General features: G+C 42.2%; 2 protein-coding genes across 3 annotated transcripts; both read right to left on the bottom strand.

Annotated features, from left to right (window-relative positions):
• Window positions 1–647: 647 nt before the first annotated feature.
• On the bottom strand, window positions 648–19,594 carry FAM50B (family with sequence similarity 50 member B). Of its 2 annotated transcripts, XM_004753631.3 has the most exons (3): window positions 19,498–19,575; window positions 10,959–11,016; window positions 648–1,958 (listed from the first exon to the last, which is right to left on the bottom strand). In XM_004753631.3, exon 3 carries the CDS (start codon window positions 1,873–1,875, stop codon window positions 868–870), a length of 1,008 nt encoding a protein of 335 aa, XP_004753688.1. In that variant the 5' UTR covers window positions 1,876–1,958; window positions 10,959–11,016; window positions 19,498–19,575; the 3' UTR covers window positions 648–867. The 2 variants fall into 2 exon arrangements, with proteins under 2 accessions (XP_004753688.1, XP_012912237.1); XM_013056783.2 differs by lacking the exon at window positions 10,959–11,016 and having other exon boundaries at window positions 19,498–19,594.
• LOC106003367 (elongation factor 1-alpha 1-like) lies at window positions 15,080–19,575 on the bottom strand. Its single transcript, XM_045067018.1, has 2 exons — window positions 19,498–19,575; window positions 15,080–16,619 (listed from the first exon to the last, which is right to left on the bottom strand). The coding sequence occupies exon 2, from the start codon at window positions 16,564–16,566 to the stop codon at window positions 15,190–15,192; it is 1,377 nt and encodes a 458-aa protein (XP_044922953.1). The 5' UTR covers window positions 16,567–16,619; window positions 19,498–19,575; the 3' UTR covers window positions 15,080–15,189.
• Window positions 19,595–20,257: the final 663 nt, after the last annotated feature.

The following is a 20,257-nucleotide window of genomic DNA, read 5'->3' as shown; positions in this document are numbered from 1 at the left end:
GGCACAAGGCATGGCCCTAATCCTCATCTCTAGGCTATACTAACCAACTCCTAACCCCTGGGGCTAAACAACGCAGCTAAGGACGGCTCCAGAGGGGGCTGCTCCCCCAGTTTGTGAGCCACCTCCCCCCTCAACTCCCTTGATCTTGGGAAAAGTTATGGGGGAGGTCAACCTTTGCCTTCACATCGTTCTGAAATGGGTCACAGCAGTTCTTTAAATAAATTAAGACCATAAGAAGAGTAACAGCAGACGTTTATTGAGTTCTAAGTGCTTTGCAAATATTAACTCATTTAATCTCCACATGGATCTTATGAGGTAAGTGCTATTCTTATCCCAGGAAACTGAGGCACAGAGGTTCAGTTAGTCTGTCCCAAATTACACAGCAAGTGAAGAAGCTGACTTGGGAATCAAACTCAGGCAGTTTGGCTCCAAAGTCCATGCTCATGACTATTTGTTTTAACCCTTTTTGACTCAGGTAAAAAATGCACCCCATACTTTCATTCTGTCCCGCAGAGCCCAGTGATGGTTTCAATAAAGCTCAAAAGAGCCATATAGTGGGTCCACACAGTAACATTAATCCCAACCCACTCCCTCAAATAACCAAGCAGCCCCCCAAAAACATCAGCACTAGAAGGACCACACTTGGATAAAGTGAGAACCCTCGGCTCTTTATTCAAATTGGGGCAAGAAATTAAGGTCACCAAATTAAGTTGGAAGTGACAGGGTACAGAGATCTGTTTCCTATGCTGGGTGCTGCTGCCTGGGCGTGGACAGGAGGCCATCAGAGGCTGCGAAGGCCACGTGTGCAGGGCTCTGCAGGACCAGGGAGGGGTAGGACAGGGAGCCTAGCGGCGAGCGGAAAGGGGGTCATCGGATCGTGTACTTGTCCCACTTCTTCTCGGGGTCGTAGGGCTCCCAGCGGCTGGCAGGGAAGATGTGCTTGTTCTTCTCGTACCAGCTGCGCAGCACCACCTTGCCCGCGTGCGACTCGTCCTTCTCCATGGTGGCGTCGCTCAGCAGCCGCACGTCGTCGTGCACGTCGAAGCTGAAGAGCGGCCCGCTCTTGCCCCGGGCCTTGGTGACGATGAAGTCGTAGAAGGTGTGGTAGTGGGGCAGGATCAGGTCCTCCTTGATGTACATGAGCTGCTCCACGCCGGCCGAGCGCAGCTCGCGGAAGTCCTTGCGCAGCCCCTGCAGCGCCTTCTTCAGGAACTGCTGCACCGTGCCGCCCTTGTGGATCCGCACCGTGCGCCGGTGCCCCGAGCCGTCCCAGTAGCTGAACGTGACCTCCATCTCCTCGCGCTTCACCTTCTCGCGCCGCGCCTCCCACTCCTGCCGCAGCTGCTCGCGCAGCCGGTTCTCCTCCTCCTCGCGGTCGCGGTCCGGCAGGAAGCTCGTGTCCACGTCGGGATTCTTCCCCAGGTTCTTCCGCCGCTTGCTCCCCGCCGCGGACCCGGGCTGCTCCCCAGCCGTCGCGTCCTCGTCGCCCTCGTCGCCCTCGTCCGGCGTGAAGGACAGGCTGCAGACCTTGCGCTTCTGCTCCTGCTTGCGCTCCTTCTCCCGCAGCGCCTCCAGCTGCAGCCGCCGCGCCTCCAGCTGCTCCCTCTTGGCCAGCTGCATCTCCCGCTCCTTCAGCAGGGCCTCCTGCTTGGCCTTCATGTCGTTCAGGGTCACCAGGCCCACCGTGCTCGACTTGAGCTCGGCCTCCACGGCGTCGTAATGAGCCGAGAATTTCTTGTCCACCTTCGACTTGATGATGGTCTCCTCGGCGATCCGCTGCTTCAGCACCTCCATCTGCTCCTTCTGCTTTTCCCGCTTCTTGATCAGGTGCATGGCCCGGCCGGCCTCGCGCATCGTGCCCTTGTACTGAGCCATGCTCGCAGCTTGACACGGGCGCAGACACGCCGGCTTCCTGGTCCTTCCCAACGCCCGCGGGGTTCGGGGCTAGCTCACAGGTGCTGCACCAAGGAAAAACACCTGAGTTAGAAAGGGACCAAAAGAACAGCTTAATGAATACTTCACGGGGGCGCACTCTAATAGAACTTCCGGAGAGGTGGAAACGTTATTGCAGCTGTGCTGACCGATGAGTGTATCTGTATGAGGCTATCAAGCCCTTGAAATGGGGCTGGTGCTATGGAGGCACTGCATTCTAATTTTATTTTAATTAGTTTAAATCCCAGTAGCCCTATCTGGACAGTGCAACCCTGGGCTTTGAGAGCTGCTCCTGGAGAAGGTGGGTTTACAGAGCAAACTCTTCCCAGTCTTCCAGTCTCTTCATTTGTCCAGAAACCCCATCAGACATGGGAATGCAAGAGTCTGGGCACCAAGAGAGCTGGCCTGCAGTGGCTTGGATTCTGGTGTGGCAACCAGTGGAGAGCAGTGCTGGGAAGGAAAGTGTCTATTGTCAGGGCCTATTTAGCCAGAGCGGTTCCATCTTGGTTAAAAAGCCATTTTGTTGTTTGTGCAGTAAAACTTAAACTGACCCTGCCCTCGCCACCCCGCCCCCTGGGAACTTACTTAAGATACAAGTCTGGAAAACTAGTAAAATATGGTTGGCCAGTTCCTAATAACAGAGCCCAGAACCCAAGGACGAGTCAGGCCAGGTGGAGACATCCTATCAGTAAAAGGCACACATACTGTCTCCCTAACCACCAAAGAATGTAAATCCTGTCTTTTGGGCACCAAACTTGAGCTCCAATTCTGACCAGAGTAATAGGTTAGTTCAAACAGCTACTATCGGGTAAATTGTAATTCAATTGGCCACCTGCGTGTGACCCAACATGAATATGCAATGTTACAATCTCATTGGCCACCTATGTGTGGCCAGGCTTTTGTGAGGGGGCGCCTGGGTGGATCAGTGGTTTAAGCCTCTGCCTTCAGCTCAGGTCATGATCTCAGGGTCCTGGGATCGAGCCCCACATCGGGCTCTCTGCTCAGCAGGGAGCCTGCTTCCCCCCTCTCTCTCTGCCTGCCTCTCTGCCTACTTGTGATCTCTCTCTGTCTATCAAATAAATAAATAAAAATCTTAAAAAAAAAAAGTCTGTGAGGCTGAGAGGGGTCACTCTCTTTGGAGGCGGCCCTGGCTGGTCAGTCTGACTTCTAATGCTTGGCATAGAATAAAGCTTTGCATAATTTTAACTTTCAGTCTCGTTCCCCTGGCTAATCAGTCTGACTTCTAATACTTGGCATAAAATAAAGCTTTAAATAACTTTCACTTTGTCTCAATCTCTTTCCTTTGATAACGGAGCCTAACATCTATGCTGGCTCAGGGGGTGTAGGCACCTTCCCCCTCAGTCAGATATAGATTTCTTCTTGAGGATGCAAGGGAGCAAGTACTCTCCTAGTACTCTTCTAGAGGTTGGTAATGTTAGCTAAGTTCCCATTAATATGTTAGGAGTAAGGCAGGACCATATTAGTTGCTTGCTGTCCCTTAAGAATAATTTTTGAGGTATTTGTTGAATCTGCCTTATGCCCCATGCGAAAACATTCAGAAGCAGCGCAGGTACAACCCCATTTTCCATGGAAACAGGATGTCTAGGAAACCACAGCTCCATTATCTGCTGGACCCTCATGCCCATAAACTCCAGACAAGGTCTCATCTAACCATCCCCACCTTCTTAAACTCTTCCACCCTGTCCTCTAGAAGGCAGCACCTCGTCAGAAAACTCTTCTAAATCCTCAGCCACCTCTGGGAACCTTCCCTTTTACCTCTTTGTCTCACGCTAGAAGCCTGCTGTTCCCTGAGATGACCATTTCTCCCTGAAGCTCCGTAAAGTGCAGGTTGTTTTCTTCTGGCATCCACATCATCTCAAAGTCTAAAAGTGTGACGAGTGTCTTTGCTCTTTCGAAAACATTTCTTTTCTTTTCCTTCCTTTCTTTCTTTCTTTCTCTTGTTTCTTTCTATTTCTTTCTTCCCTTGAAGCTCATGCAACCCAGTGATACTATCCAGCTGCTGCTGTCATCTCTGGAATTCCCTGTCCTTCTGAACCCTTGCGGACTAGCACCTGGCTCAACTGCCTTCCCCTCCATCCTCCGCCCATCTGAATCCTGGGTGTCATCAGCAGAACGTACTTGACACCTAGACCTCCTCACTTCTGAAGACCTTTTCTTATCACTGCCAGCAAGTGCCCCATCTCCCAAATGGGAATTCTATCACCTTCTTTATTTTCAAATGACTTACTCCACTACCCCAACTCCATCTGTTCTCTGATGGCTTGAAACCTCCAATCCAAAGACCCAGAACCTCTCCGTTATCATCACACACACACACACACATCCGTGCTTACTCCTTCATAACCCACCAGAGAGTCCCAGATTCTCAATCTCTCATGCTCCTTTCCTTCATGTTATTCTTGCCTGGAAAAGCTCTCATCCTGATTAAACCTAGCCCCCATCTTCTCAACTCCTAAACCCTGGCAGCTGGAGAAAATAGCACTGCTGTGTTGGCTAGTCTCACTTTAGGTTCATGACCTCAAACCTCCAAAGGGTACTCAAAACTGTCTGGTAATTCTATCATGCTGCCACGGTGAGTCTGCTGTCTTGCTCCCCAAGATAACTATTTCATGCTTCTTCCTGTATTTCTAACACCTCTAGTCTGTCTTACCTCCCCCACATCCCCCAGGCTGGTAGGTAGACATGTATTAGCACACCACTGGATACAGTTCTCTCTTCTGATTCAAACACAGTGATTCTTGAATAATCGTATCCGCCCCCTCCCAAATTTCATAGCATAAAAACTGCAGTCTAGTTAGATCTCCCTAAATATGTGTTCCTTGAAAAAACGCTCTCTAAACTCAAGTAACTATGGAAATTCTGAGTTAAAGAAAGTTGAAAAAACTCTTTACTGTGAGTGTCTGACATGTTTCCACTGACACCCTCCAAGAGGGGTATAGCATTTCATGTTTCCCAAAAGTTTTGGATTATTCAACATTTCTTCCCCTACAAAATATCTGTTGACATTTCTCAAAACCAGTGCTTCATGGGACCACATTTAGAAAAACAGGCTGTGAACTATATGCCAGTTTTTAGCTAGCCCCTCCTAAAAGCAATGATGCTTGTGGGCACAACCTCAAGAAGAAACCTTTTATGTTCTGATAATCAAATATGGCACCTACAGGCCAAGAAGAAAATATTGTGGTGTTGCCACTCACCAACTGGCTAAAAAAGAAATCGAGGTGTTTTCCTTGACTACTGTGCTTCACACATAAAATTAAAAAAAAAAAAAAATCTTCCGTGTATTTTCCTTTTCTTTCCTTTCCTACATCTGGTCTTAATGCAGGAATTGTGCTTACCCCCACCCCCCACCTAAAATTTCCTCATTGGTAGAAGTATAAAGTCAGTGTAAAGCCCCATTATCAGTATATTCTCATTCTTGTCTATCTTTTATACACTATCCAGTGATCCTGATAAGAAATAAAAATAAACCTGATAATGTCACTCCCTTTCTTCAAAATCTCCTCTAACTCTTTTAAGATAAAACTGGAATGTTAAATTTTTCCTACTAGGTCCTAATCACCAGACCCATCCACCCATTTCCCAATACTCCACACCGTGCAGTAGCCACCCAGAATAGTTCAGTGCTCCTGACTACACGATGCCTTTTCATAAACTGTTTCTTTTGGACATACTCTTCTTAGAACCCTGCTCTCCTGGTGCCAGGCTTCAAAATCAGCTTCAAGTTCATCCTACAGAAAACCTCCAGCAACTTCCAATGCCACTACCATCCACAGATACACAAAGTTACCAATACCTTCTTCTCTCCAGGCTCCCTGTATGATGACCTTTATTAGATATAACAGAAATCAGATTGCTCGGCCACCTCCTTTTTTTTTTTTTTTTTTTCCAATTAGATAACCCAACCAGCACACTTTAATCCAATCAAATAGAATATGGCCACATCAACTGTACTTGCCCTTTTCCCAATCTAATCAGAAGCCAAATGTCAATATAGTCCCCAAACCTCATCATTCCTATTCCTATTATCTACCATCCCTCCTCTTAACTCAATCTCAGGCTTCAAATACCATAGCCAGCCAGCCTCCAGAATTAAAAAGGTTAGTCTGAAATTCTTCCAAAAGCTTGACAAGAAACACAAATAACAGAAGGAAGCAGATTTATCCTTAGAGTCTAAAATCCTGGTTTTAAGAATCCCCCCCCACAGGCTCCAAGATGATAGCTGCTTGTGGCCTCAATTCTCAATGAAAAGGACTGCACCAAGCTACAAGTTACTTTTCCAACTCTTTTAAACTGTATCAACAATAACAGTAGCAACAGTAGATGGAAGGGAGCAACAGCCTGCTCCAAGGAATCTGAAATGCTGATTAAATATGCAAATTTAATTTAACAAAAATGTTACTTCCTTCCAACTTAGCCACAAGGTAAAACAAATATGCAAGCAAACAGTAGCATTTTTTTAAAAATTCCACAAAACTCCAAAGCTATTGCCTTAACTATTTTAACAGGAAAAAAAAAAAAGACTCTCGTTTCCATTGCAAATAAGAAACAAATAAAAAAAGAATACTTTGTGTCATGGCTGGTTTGCAGTTTACCTTCTATCAGTCTCCCTCCTGGTTTAAACTGATAATCTTACAAGGGGCAAGCATACCCCTTCTCTGGAGTCAGCTTTGCCCTGAACTGATGATGGTGGAACCTGTGTCTATAAAGGGCAACCCTTCCTAATCAGCCCACACTGGGTCTAGGATATGCCTCCTGACATCACCACCCACAGATCCATCCAGCCGCCATCATGTATCCTGAATTAGTTGTCCAAGCAAAGCACAGAGCCTCTCACTCAACCAGATGCCAACCGCCCCCCCCCCAATGAACCAGTGCATGACCTCTGCAGAATTCTGTCACCCGACCAGAAGTCTTTCATGGATGTTTTAAAATGATTATAAAGATAATTCTATTGGATGCTTTCTAATGTGTGTGTGTGTGGGGGGTGCAGTGTGTAGTTAAAAATGTCTTTTAACATTTGCTTGGGAGAAGTCCAGTATTTGGGGATGTTAAAAGGTGGAAGAAAGAAGCTTCACATGTTCAGAGACAGAGAAGAGCAAAATGTACGGGATGGAAAAAGCTTAGATAAACAAGCCATGACTGCAATATATGTTCACTAGAGAAAAGAAAGAAGATGTCACAGATTTCAAAATAGATTCTGCGCCAGAAACGTCTCTGAGTTTTGGGAGACCTAAATGTGTTCCTTCGTTTTTATCAAAGTAATGCATATTCATGGTTTAAAAAGAAAAGTAATAGTGAAAGGATTATTTTGACAAACAAAACAAAATAAAATGGCAGCAGAGCAAGCAGCTCCCAGTTTTGTCACTCTTTTCTCTAGAGGCAACTCCTTTCAATCCTGCGGGAAGTTCCTTCTCATATTTACTTTCTTATTCTTCAGTAACTCTTACGTTGATATTTTGTGGCTAACCAATTTTACTTCATCTATTATTGATTTCTTCTTATGGTGGATGAAGATTTAATTTTTTCCTGGACTAAATCAAAATATCTGGCCCAGTCACATGAGGAGGAAGGCATTACAGAACTTCTTAGTATTTAAACCAGATTTTTTTTTAAACTGGATTTTTTACAATGTGAGGAATTATAAAGGTAGTGGCTAAAACCTCAAACAAAATATTAACAAACTGAATTCAGCAGTTTATGAACATATACATTAGAAAGTAGGATTTATTCATATAGTTCAATACTAAAATATCTACATGTGTAATTCACCACATTAATAATATCTCAGATACCTGCAAATAACACTAAAAAAAAAAATTAGTGAACTAGACCTAGAAAGAAATTTCTTTAATTTGATAAAAACTGTTTTCGAGAAACCTACGGCAAATGTCACATGTAATAATATACTTTTATGTTCTTTGCAGCTTAATCAGAAATAGAATTGAGGTGAGTTTTGGCCTGTAACTACGTGACTGTGTGCTAGGTGGGAGCAAACAGGGTTACATGGGCACTTGGGAAGTGAAGGCAAAGAGTAGAGGAAGCTCTAATTACCTTTGATCTTTCAAAAGGTGCATATCATGGGGATGCCTGGGTGGCTCAGTTGGTTGAACACCTGGCTTTGGGCTCAGATCATGATCTCACGGTCGTGGGATCAAGCCCCACGTTCGACTCTGCACTCAGCATGGAGCCTGCTTGAGATTCTCTCCCTCTCCCTCCACCCCCCCCATCCCTGCTCGCTCACACTCTCCCTCAAAGAAATAGATCTTTTTAAGAACAAAAATGTAGGGCACCTGGGTGGCTCAGTGGGTTGAATCTCTGCCTTCAGCTCAGGTCATGATCTCAGGGTCCTGGGATTGGGCCCCACATTGGGCCCTTTTGTTCAGTGGGGATCCTGCTTCCCTTTCTCTCTCTGCCTGCCTCTCTGCCCAATTGTGATCTTTCTCTCTCAAATAAATAAATAAAATATTTTTTTAAAAAAAAAGAACAAAAAGGTACACATTGTTTTAGATTGCAGTGTCTCTTCAAACACAACATTTAGAAGAATTGCCAGGGAAGTGAAGGGGCTGATGGAAAGCAGGGTTGAGGGAGAGGCAGTAAGGGGCTCGCACCTATACAGAAAAGTCAGTGAGAAATAAAAAATCAGATGTCTGCCCAGAAGGGAACATATTCTAAACAAATCAAGATTGTCTCTCCTCCCACGGAACATGAAAAGTAGTAAAGAGAAGTGTTATTTTATGCAGAAACGTATGGAAAGCGTTACAATACCACACAGTCATTGGTTTTCTGGGGATGGTTTTTTTTTTCTTTTTTCTTTTTGGAAAGCACAGTGACTGTGGCATTTTACATTGATCTCAGAAGATCTCCAAGTCAGAGGGAGGCCTAGTTCAGTCACCAGCCTGGTAGGTGCCAAAGCCAACTCTGGCCCTTGGTCGGTGTCTCCTCTTGTTTTTCATCCTGCTGTCAATGAAGATTATTGATAACTAAACACCACCCCGTTCTTCTTGCTTTGTTGGAAGTGGTGGGTTCGGGGGCAATCCTCTCCAGTCCCCTCCCTCTTTGGGAGCTTTGCTCTCACTCAATAAACCTTGCTTTGCTACCTACACACGCACCAAAAAAATGAAAACAAAAACAAGAAGTGGAATATTCAAATCATAGCAAAGAGATGGTTAGTGGGAGCGATTATCTCAAAACCTATATTTTCTGCCAACTAGGAGTGATCGTGGATTGAAGAATTCATCAGTCAGAGCAGCACCTGCTACTTGGCAGAACCTTTGGCAGGAGCCCAGGGACAGCCATAATGGACACTGGTCACAGCCAACACAGACCTGGTTGTGCTGTGGGGCCCAGCATCCTGGGAGACACTAAGTTTATGGCAGGAAAATCTGTCCCTGGGGTGGCTTCTAAGATGGTCCCTAGGGGATTGATGGATAATGAGGTCAATTGAGGAGAAATTGTTCTGAGATCCCAACTTCTTGGCACTAGAGGTAGGCAGGGAATGATTGCCCAGTAAATTCAGAAATTAAATTCTGAGATAAGAAATTATCTGAACCTAGCATTGACTTTGGGTGAATAGGGAAGGACCACGCTCTCTTGAGGAACCCTGAAGGAAAAGCAAACCAGAAACTAAGAAGTCTCTTTTATGGTGTTCATACACTTATCAGAACGTTTGTAGTGTCCCTGACATCATCATCACAAACAGCAGACAGAATGTACTATTTAACTCCTCATGAACTTGTTTACTTCATCAGCCACTTTCTAGAGAACCCCTTCACATCAGCCAGAGCTCCTGGGTGTCCTCTCTGCTTGCCCAGGGAACCGCTGCCCTGGAGCATTCTGGAGCTTTCTGCAAAATGCACTCACACTCCAAGCCTGGCAGACCACTTGGTGGGCTCATATCTCATGGGAAGCCGAGCTGGTTAATAATTTTCCTAAAACCATTCTCATCCCCCAGGGTTCCAGCAGCTGCAGAGGAGTTCTGGTACTACCTGTGGTCACCATTACATATTTTACTTGGTACATCACTATTAGGATTTAGTCCTTAAACAGCTCGTAAATGTGGAGGATCCTACGCAGTCAATGGGGTGGTATGGAATATATGAACAGAGTGTTTGGTGCGCAGGCTCCTAACAGATCAGACTCTCCCTGTCCTCTATTTTTGATCCCTCTGCTACCTTGTATATTTTGTTTCGGTAATAAACTAAAGCACAAAAGTAGAAACAACCTAATGGTACACATTTTTGCCATCCATTGCTTTGAATTGAGCCCCAATAATAAAAAGACATGAGCTAGTTGCTTAAAATTTGTCTTTAGTTACAGTTTGAGGATAATTTGAAGACCAACTTTTCCCAGAGTTTATTTATTTATTTATTTTGCTTACTCAAAATACAATTTATTCTTTTTGGTGTGCAGTTATGACAAACAGTTTTGACAAATAGCTAATGGCTACAAATTTTGACAGATTCTAAATAGCATTCTTTTCTTCCAGAGGCACTGGTCAAGGCACATGTGGTAAGAAAAAATCTGTTATTGGGGCGCCTTGGTGGCTCAGTCAGTTATGTGTTTGACCTTTGATTTAGGCTCTGGTTATGATCGTGGGGTCCTAAGATGGAGCTCCACATCAGGATCTGTGCTTAGGAGGGAGTGTGCTTGAGATTCGCTCTCTCCCTCTCCCTCTGCCCTGTCTCCACAGCCCCCACCCCTGCACACTATCTCTCTCTAAAATAAATAAATAAATCTTTTAAAAAAATCTCTGCTATTAATTCCAGTGGACACCAACTTCAGAAGCCCCCACTGGACTGATTTCCTGATAATGAAATGTGAGAAACACAGCCTGCTAAGGTCCACAGAACAGGGTTCAGCTTTTTGGTGGTTCTTGACTCTTCTTTGGGACTGAGGTAGGCGCTCTCAGGAACTGGTTAGTTCCTGGACTCTTTTGGCCTTTATGTGCTGACCCCCTTAGCCCGGGCCATGATGCTACATTTTTTTACTGAGTTGCCACTTACTTAGAAGAAACTCTTGGCCCAAACACTGTCCCAGTGTCTTGGTTGATTGCTGAAGCTTCTGGGGGAATGGAGAGAAGAAGGAGGCTTTATTAAGGACCATTGTGCTCACATGGGAAAACACGTGAGACACTGAAGCCCTGCTATAAAATACTCTTTGCAAAGTCTTTTTACAATTTTTTAAAATCTAAAAACTGTAAACTTGACTCCTTTGTTTTGCTTATACAGGTGTCTGAGTTGTTTTATTTATTTTTAAATTTTTCATTGAAGTTTTTTACATATACATTGACATATAACATTATATAAGTTTCAGGTGTACAACATACTGTTTTAACAATTATACACATTACAAAATGCTTTCTCTAGTGGCTGCACCAGCTTGCATTCCCACCCACAGTGTAAGAGGGTTCCCCTTTCTCTGCCTCCTCGCTGTCTCTTGTTGCCAGAGTTGTTAATTTTAGCCATTCTGAACAGTGAAGTGAGGTGGTATCTCATTGTGCTGAGTGATGTTGAGCATTTCTTATGTGTTCTTTGGCCATGTGTATGCTCTGAGCATTTTTTAATTGAGTTGTTTTCTTACTATTGAGTTTGAGAGGTACTTTGGAGGTTCTGAATACAAGCCTTTTATTACATATATGATTTGCAATAACTTCTAGCTGCATAGATTTTTTTTTTCATTTCTTTAAGGGGCTTTCACCCAGCAAATTTTTTAGTTTTGATGAAGTCCAATTTGTCAATTGTTCACTTATGAATCATGGTTTTGATGTCTTTATTTTTGTAAGGTTTTATTTATTTGACAGACAGAGATCACAAGTAGGCAGAGAGGCAGGTAGAGAGAAAGGGAGAAGGAGGCTCCCTGCTGAGCAGAGAGCCTGATGTGGGGCTCGATCCCAGGACCCTGAGATCATGACCTGAGCCGAAGATAAAGGCTTAATCCACTGAGCCACCCAGACATCTCACGCTTTTAATGTCTTATTTGGAATTTTTTGCCTAATCTAAAGTCACAAAGATTTTCTCCTAAGCCTTCTTCTCCGAATTTCATAGTTTTACATTTTTCATTTAGATTTATAGTCTATTTTAAATTTATTATTATTATTTCTATTATTTTATTATATTTTTTACAGGAAACCCACTTTATTTCTTTACCTACTTGTGAAGAGCCACTTTATATTTTTTTCTTCCAAATTTTTCTTTAAATTCCAGTTAGTTAACATACAGTGTAATACCAGTTTCAGGTATGGAATTAGTGATTCAACACTTCCATACAACACCTGGTGCTCATCACAGCAAGTGTGCTCCTTAATCCCCATCACCTGTTTCACCCATCACCCGCCCACCTCTCTTCTGGTGACCATCAGTTCTCTTTAGTTAAGAGTCTGTTTCTTGGTTTCATAGCAGCATTATCAACAATAGCCAAATTATGGAAAGAGCCCATATGGTCTATTTTTTAGTTAATTTTTTTGTTTGAGATATGAGGGTTAGGTCAAAGTTAATTTGTATGCATATTGGTATCTAATTGTTCCAACATTGTTTGTTAAGACTAGTCTTATTTCACTGAATATTTTTTGTAGCTTTGTCAAAAATCAATTGACTATATTTTATGAGTCTATTTCATGACTCTGTTGTGTTCTGTTGAACTATGCATCTATTCCTTTGCTAATACTACACTACAGAGCTTTATAGTAAGTCTTAAAATTGGTTAATATGTATCCTCCAATGTTATTTGTTTTTCAAGAACCTCCTGGTAGGGTCATGAGCTCAAGCCCTGTGTTGGGCTCCCTGCTCAGCACAGAGTGTGCTTGAGATTCTCTCTCCCTCTCCCTCCTCCCAACCCTCTGCTCAGGCCCATACACGTGCTCTCTCTCCAAAATAAATAAATAAGATTTTTTATTATAAAAAAAAAAAAAAAGAACTTCCTGGTATTCTAGTCCTTTTGCTTTCCCATATAAATTGGAAAATCACCTACTCTATATAAACAATGTTTGGATTTTGATTAGAATTGCATTAAATTAATAGATTAATTTAGGGAGATTTGCCAGTTTAACTATACTGAGCCTTCCAATCTAAGATCATTGTATGGCTCTGCATTTACTTAGGTCTCCTATGATTTTTCTCATTGGCACTTTTTAATTTTTAGTATACAGATTCCGCATGTTAGCTTTATACCCAACTACTTATCTTTTTTTAGAACTATTTTAAATTTAATTGTAATTTATTTATTCATTGCCAATATATAAAAATAAATTTTTTTTCTGTTGACCTTGCATTTTTGTCCTGCTACATCCATTAGTATTAATTCTACAAACTTTTTGATAGATTCCTTGGGATTTCTGTATAGACATCGTGTTTCCTGAGACAACAGCTATTATCTCAGAACAGGGACAATTTAATTTATTCCTTTTCAATATATATGTCACTTATTTCTTTTTCTTTCCTTGTTTCATTAACTAGAACCTCCTGTATGATGTTGATTGTGTAGAATTGGGTGTTTTTCGTTAAACATTGGGTAGAATTTTTCAGTACAACTGTCTGGGCCTAGAGTTTTCTTTTTTGCCAGATTTTATACTACAATTTATTTAACAGGTATAGATAGAACTATTCAAGTGTGCTTATTTTTTCTTGGGTGAGTCTTGATAGTATGTGGCCTTTGAGGCCCTGGCTCATTTCATCTAAGCAGTCAAACTTATGTATATAGTTTTTGTCTTATTCATTATCCTTTTACTGCCTGTAGTGATTTCCTCCTTTATTCTTTATATTGTGTCCTCTCTGTTTTTTCTTTATGTCTGTCTAGAAGATTATTGAATTTCATTGATATATTCAAGGAAATACATTTTTATTTCATGCATTGAAAATCCCATTAGATAATGTTACAGTTGCTGCTTTCAACTATCACCCACAGTTTAAAGAACCCAAGAAAATCAGTCAGTTGATTATATTTACCCAAATATTTACAAACCCCTGAAACTCTGAAACCCTGCCACTGGAAGTGTGGCAGCCAAAGATGTGGCATGGCAACAGGGAGATTATGCTACTTAAGGAGTACTGGATTCTCATGTCATCTCTAAAATTGGTCATGGCCTCGGGGGGAATTCACATAACTTATCTAAGGTTTAGTTTTCTCATCTGAAAATTTACAAGTTGAAATTGTCTGATCCTTTTGAGTTGTATGGCCTAGGATTCAACCAAAGAACTTTCTCATAACTCATCAAAGTTGATGCTAAGGCTTAGATTAAGGGAGCCTGAAGTTAGTTTGTTTGTGTAATGCCTCCTTGTTCTTTTCATCTAGAACTCCAAACTCCAGCTTCTGAGGGTGGGAGCAGGGAGAAGTCAACTCCGCCAAGAGCCTTAGCTCATAGGATTGTATCAGGCTTTGGCTTTTCATAACAGTGCTGACCTGTTATCAGATTAGTCCAAAGGCAACTCCAAAGGACCAGGAAGGGATGAGGTCAGGCACAAGAAATTCTTGGTTTGGTGGCAGAGGAGCTGGGGCAGCCCCTGGCCTTCATAGCCAGAATCTGGCAAATGACTACTTCGCACACTTTTCAAGGAGCCAATTCTAAACACCATAGGTAGGAGTTTGGGTGAGTGAACATGAGAAACGAAATCTTTTCCTTCACCTGGAGCTGGCTGTGAAATTTTTCCATTCCTGGGTTCCTGGTTGGGGAAGTTCTGTTTACTTCTCTCCTCCTTCCCTGGGAAACCCTTCCCTATGCTCTCTCTAATCCTCCACCCCTCACTGTGTGCACTGCTTTGGGACAATGGAGTGTAGATCTTAATGTCACCCCTCCTCTTGCCTTCCTTCTTCCTACACATGATAGTTACTATCATCTGCCAGCTGCTACATCACATTTGGAGCTAAGGACAAGAGGAATGCATTCAACCATCAAGGAGGCCACATATTATCCAACTCTGATTTCTTTTCTTTTTTTTTTTTTTCTCATTAAACTTTTGTTTTAATGGGTCTCAAAATTCTGTGACAGATTTTTGGTCAAGTTGTTTCCATTAAAAAGTACTGATTTTAAAAACTAATAACTTAAAACTGCCACACACACACACACACACACAAAAACAAATGGTCCACAAAATATTCTCCTTTCCTTCTGAAGGTTTTACGATGCATTGCTATTAACCAGACTTTTACTATTAAACTTAAATGGCCAATTGACACAAACGGTTCTGAGACCGTTCTTCCACCACTGATTAAGACTGGGGTGGCAGGTATTGGGGATAATATTCATTTAGCCTTCTGAGCTTTCTGGGTAGACTTGGTGACCTTGCCAGCCCCAGCTGCCTTCTTGTCCACTGCTTTGATGACACCCACAGCAACCGTCTGTCTCAAGTCACGAACAGCAAAACGGCCCAGAGGAGGAGAGTCAGAGAAGCTCTCAACACACATAGGCTTGCCAGGAACCATATCAACAATGGCAGAGTCACCAGATTTCAAGCACTTGGGACCATCTTCCAGCTTTTTCCCAGAACGACGATCTATCTTTTCCTTCAGCTCAGCAAACTTGCAAGCAGTGTGAGCAGTGTGACAATCCAGCACAGGTGCATATCCAGCACTAATTTGGCCTGGATGGTTCAGGATAATCACCTGAGCTGTGAAGCCAGCTGCTTCCATGGGTGAATCATTTTTGCTGTCACCAGCCACATTGCCACGACGAACATCTTTGACAGATACTTTCTTGACATTGAAGCCCACATTGTCCCCAGGAAGAGCCTCACTCAAAGCTTCATGGTGCATTTCAACAGACTTGACTTCGGTTGTAACATTGACTGGAGCAAAGGTGACCACCATGCCAGGCTTAAGAACACCAGTCTCCACTCGGCCCATAGGGACAGTACCAATACCACCAATTTTGTAGATGTCCTGGAGAGTGACATGACACAAGGGCTTGTCAGTTGGACGAGTTGGTGGCAGAATGCAATCCAGAGCTTCAAGCAGTGTGGTTCCACTGGCATTACCATCTTTACAGGTGACTTTCCATCTTTTGAACCAAGGCATGTTAGCACTTGGCTCCAGCATGTTGTCACCATTCCAACCAGAAATTGGCACAAATGCTACTGTGTTGGGGTTGTAGCCAATTTTCTTAATGTAGGTGCTGCCTTCCTTAACGATTTCCTCGTATCTCTTCTGGCTGTAGGGTAGCTCAGTGGAATCCATTTTGTTAACACCAACAATTCGTGGTTTTACACCCAGTGTGTAAGCCAGAAGGGCATGCTCACAGGTCTGCCCGTTCTTGGAGATACCAGCTTCAAATTCACCAACACCAGCAGCAACAATCAGGACAGGGATGTGCCTGTCATCGTGTTTTTGATAAAGTCTGTTTCCTGGAGCATCAATGATGGTCACGTAATACTTGCTGGTCTTGAATTTCCACAGGGAGATATCAATGGTGATACCACATTCACATTCAGCTTTTAGTTTATCCAAGACCCAGGCATACTTGAAGGAGCCTTTTCCCATCTCAGCAGCCTCCTTCTCGAATTTTTCGATAGTTCTTTTGTCAATCCCACCACAGTTGTAGATCAGATGACCAGGAGTGGTAGACTTGCCCGAATCTACGTGTCCGATGACAACAATGTTAATATGAGTCTTTTCCTTCCCCATTCTGGTTTAGGTTGAGTGGTGGCTTTCATGACACCTGTGTTCTGGCAGCAAACCTGTTGTGAAAAACCCCTGATTTCTTTCTGATTGGTGCTCATTGAATTATTTGTTTTATAAACAAATATTTTTATATTATATACATCTTGTAAAACTTTACATAAAATGATCTCATTGTAACCCTACACTTGAGAGCTAACTAGTATTAATAGCTGGCATTTATTTTTAGACTGTAAGTGTATACATAAATATATATTTTAATATAATGGGGTCATTCTATACCTCGTTTGATAAACTCAAACTATATATCATACTTCTTTCCATGTTAACATTTAAGGGCCTACTGGTTCCTTTAAAAAAAAAAAACAACTTATAATCTTAACCATCTTTTTTGAAGACTTATTCCTTTATTTAGAAAGTGGGGAGGGACAGAGAGAGCGAAATCCTCCAGCAGACTCCCCACTGAGTGCAGAGCCCAACACAGGGTTCCATCCCAGGTTCCTGAAGTCCTGACCTGAGCCAAAACCAAGAGTCAGATGCTTAACTGACTGAGCCACTCAGGCACTCCCTTATTGGATCCTTTTTAATGGCAACAATGTATCTAAGTATAGGAATATATAACTTATTTTGCCAGCTTTCTACTACTTGACATTTAAGTTGTTTTCATTTATTTGAATGCTGTAATAATAATTCTTATACCTATATCTCTGTGAGAGAATTCTTATAGTGTCTGGTGATAGTTATTACATGTTAGTGTATGTGCTAGTTATTACAAATATTAGTTATCTCTTTTAATGATAGCCCTTGATGTTCCTTAATCTTAAGTTCAGCATCTTTTCTTATAGTTCTCAGATTTCATCATGAAATCTTTTACCTATTTTTTTATTGAGGAGGTTTCCTATTATTGATTTATAAGAACTCATAAATTTATAAGCTTATCTACCATATAAGCTTCAAACACTATCCCCAGTTTGTCTTTGTGTTTTAACTTTATTTAAAGTAATTTTCCCAAATTACAGCAGTTTTGTATTATTTTTATGTAGCCATATCTGAACAGTCATTTCTTTTATGACTTATAAGTTTAGTATGTTTTAACGTTCAGTCAGTTTAATAGGTTTTATTTACATTTGTTTCTTTCTACATATACAAATAATATAGCTAATAATCTGTCTAATACAGGTAATCTACATACCATAAGGCAGTGACTTAAATTTTTTTCCAAAAGTTGGTACTAAATTGACATGAAAACTTAGGAATTTTTCTCAACTTGCTCAATGGACTATGGGTATTCTTGTTAACTAGTAGGAATAAAAATAGTAAAAACTAATGTTTTTATAGTGATCTCAAGTTACAAAGCTTACTTACATATTTTATCAGTTGGAAATTCTTCTATTCCAAGTAAGAGAAAGTCTGACTAAAACTGGCTTAAATGACATATTTACTGACTCACTTATCTGAAATGACCAGAGGTCATGTGGGCTATGGATGTGGCTTGGTTCAGAAGTTCACTAATCTCACCATGGTTCCTTTCCACTTTATCTGTAGGCTGACCAATCTTTAGGGCCAGGAGATGATGTCTAGTGATTTCTAGGCGTTACGTGCTGTCTCATTCATATTCAGGATAAAGAGAAATTGTTTCTTTGATAATCCTCTCAGAGGGGTGAGGGAGTTTCTTTCCCAAATCTCAAAACAAATTTGTAGTTACCCTATGAAGGTAGGTAGTTACTAACTTCCCCATTTTATAGATGGAGATATGGAAGACTAGAGTTCTATAATTTGCCCTCTCACTCACTTTGTAGGTAGCAAAGCTCAAATCTAGATCTCATGACTTGAAATTCTCTGCTCTTCCCAGGATTCTAAACTATCTCCCCACATGCCTAAAACACGCTGCTACAATACAGGACAGCCTCAGCTCTACAATCTCATTTTTTTTAAATTAAAAGGTCAAAAGGGGATATTCGCTTTTGGCTATATTGATGTTCCTAATGGGAGCAGAACATTATGTGAGGTTCTCTCTTGGGGGTTTCAAAGGACTGGACATGAAGATCCTGTTCTAGTTTAGCCTAGGTTTCCCCAAAGATGAGCATGATACAAAAGTTTGTGCATGGGTTGTTTATCTGGGGATGTGGTCACCAGGAGCAGGGGGACTGTCAGGCTGAGGTGGGAGGGTGAAGAGGAAAGCCAGTACAATCCAGGCAGCCATCTCTATAGCAACAATTTGAGCCCACAGGGACTTTGGGAAGCTCCATGAAAATGTGTCACTGTGGGATGGGGAGAAAAGAGAAAGCATTTACCCTATAGCACATATCGCCAATGGCCAAGGATTGCTGCACAGGATGTTAATAACCCTGCATTTCTTAGTTGTACATAAGTGGGTGCCCAGTGGGTTGGACAGCCCAGCTAGCCTCTGCACCAGACAAGCCAGGGATGGGAAAGGAGAAGAGACCGTCAATGGGTGCTCCACCATAGAGCTGGTTGGGTAGAACTACCCACTGCTGCAGGGGCTGGACGGAGATGGGACCAGAAAATTTAAGTAGAATATTTTAAGTAGAGGTCTTCAATCCATTATAAGCTACTAAGAAACTTGAGTTAAAGTTGTGTTAAATAACATGAGTTTAAAAAGTGATATACAAATTAGCCGAAATTACTAGTTAACATCTGGTAAGTTCATGTCTGGATTATTATACCCACCTCCTGAAAAGATTTCTCTAGGTTTGCCCTCATTCGACTACTGCTGTAATCTTCCTAAAATACAATAAACACCTCCATTTTGTCTTTACTTCACAAAATGATTCATTACCCCCCACCGGTTGCAGGATTATGTACAAATTCCTTTGCTTAACATTCAATATTCTTCACAATTTGTTTTACCATAATTAAACAGCTGTCCTCCCCATAACGGTCCCAGCTGGACTCAAGCCAGTCTAATTTCCTTACCGTTTGATCAACAGGCCAAGATTATTCCTTCTCGGTGTCTTTGTTAATATTGCCCCGTCTAACTGACAGGGATGGTGTGGGAAACCTTTACCAACTGCCATGGAAGGCACCGACCAATCAGAATGGAGACTGAGACAATCAGAAGTGATGTCACATATAACTGACACTACGGGTTGACCAGTTACTCAGCTCTGCTCTCAAGCTTCCATTTTTCTTCTCTCTGTTGAAATCCCATCTTTCCTTCATCCTCCATGAAGTGTTTGGGGCGCCTGGGTGGCTCAGTGGGTTAGGCCGCTGCCTTCGGCTCGGGTCATGATCCCGAGGTTCTGGGATCGAGCCCCGCATCGGGCTCTCTGCTCGGCAGGGAGCCTGCTTCCTCCTCTCTCTCTGCCTGCCTCTCTGCCTGCTTGTGATCTCTCTCTCTGTCAAATAAATAAATAAAATCTTTAAAAAAAAAAAAAAAAAAAAAAAAAGAAGTGTTTCTAAACTACACTTGCTTGTGCTGGTCTTTCCTTCTTTGGGATTTAATTACCATTTTTCATTCTGAATATTCTTAAAAATGCACATATGATGATCCAACGGTCTGTAAAAACACCCACACTTTTGAGGGCAGCACATTCTTGTCACTTCATATGGTAACGATTTTACGATATTTTTGATAGAATAGAAAGATATAATTCAGTCTTTCCTATAACAAGATTTATCAAAAGTATCTTTTTGTTATTGATACTTTAGAAAAATATCTTTTTTGCTTTAAAAA

Source organism: Mustela putorius, unplaced genomic scaffold (genome assembly GCF_011764305.1).
Source record: "Mustela putorius furo isolate JIRA1106 unplaced genomic scaffold, ASM1176430v1.1 tig00003870_pilon_pilon_pilon, whole genome shotgun sequence".
Classification (NCBI taxonomy): Eukaryota; Metazoa; Chordata; class Mammalia; order Carnivora; family Mustelidae; genus Mustela; species Mustela putorius.
Note: the sequence above shows the minus strand (reverse complement) of the source record. Positions and strands in the feature narration are given on the sequence as shown.

Bases quoted from the DNA above. Each gene is read 5' to 3' on its own strand.
- FAM50B (XM_013056783.2), bottom strand. From the start codon at position 1,875: ATGGCTCAGTACAAGGGCACGATGCGCGAGGCCGGCCGGGCCATGCAC.
- LOC106003367 (XM_045067018.1), bottom strand. From the start codon at position 16,566: ATGGGGAAGGAAAAGACTCATATTAACATTGTTGTCATCGGACACGTA.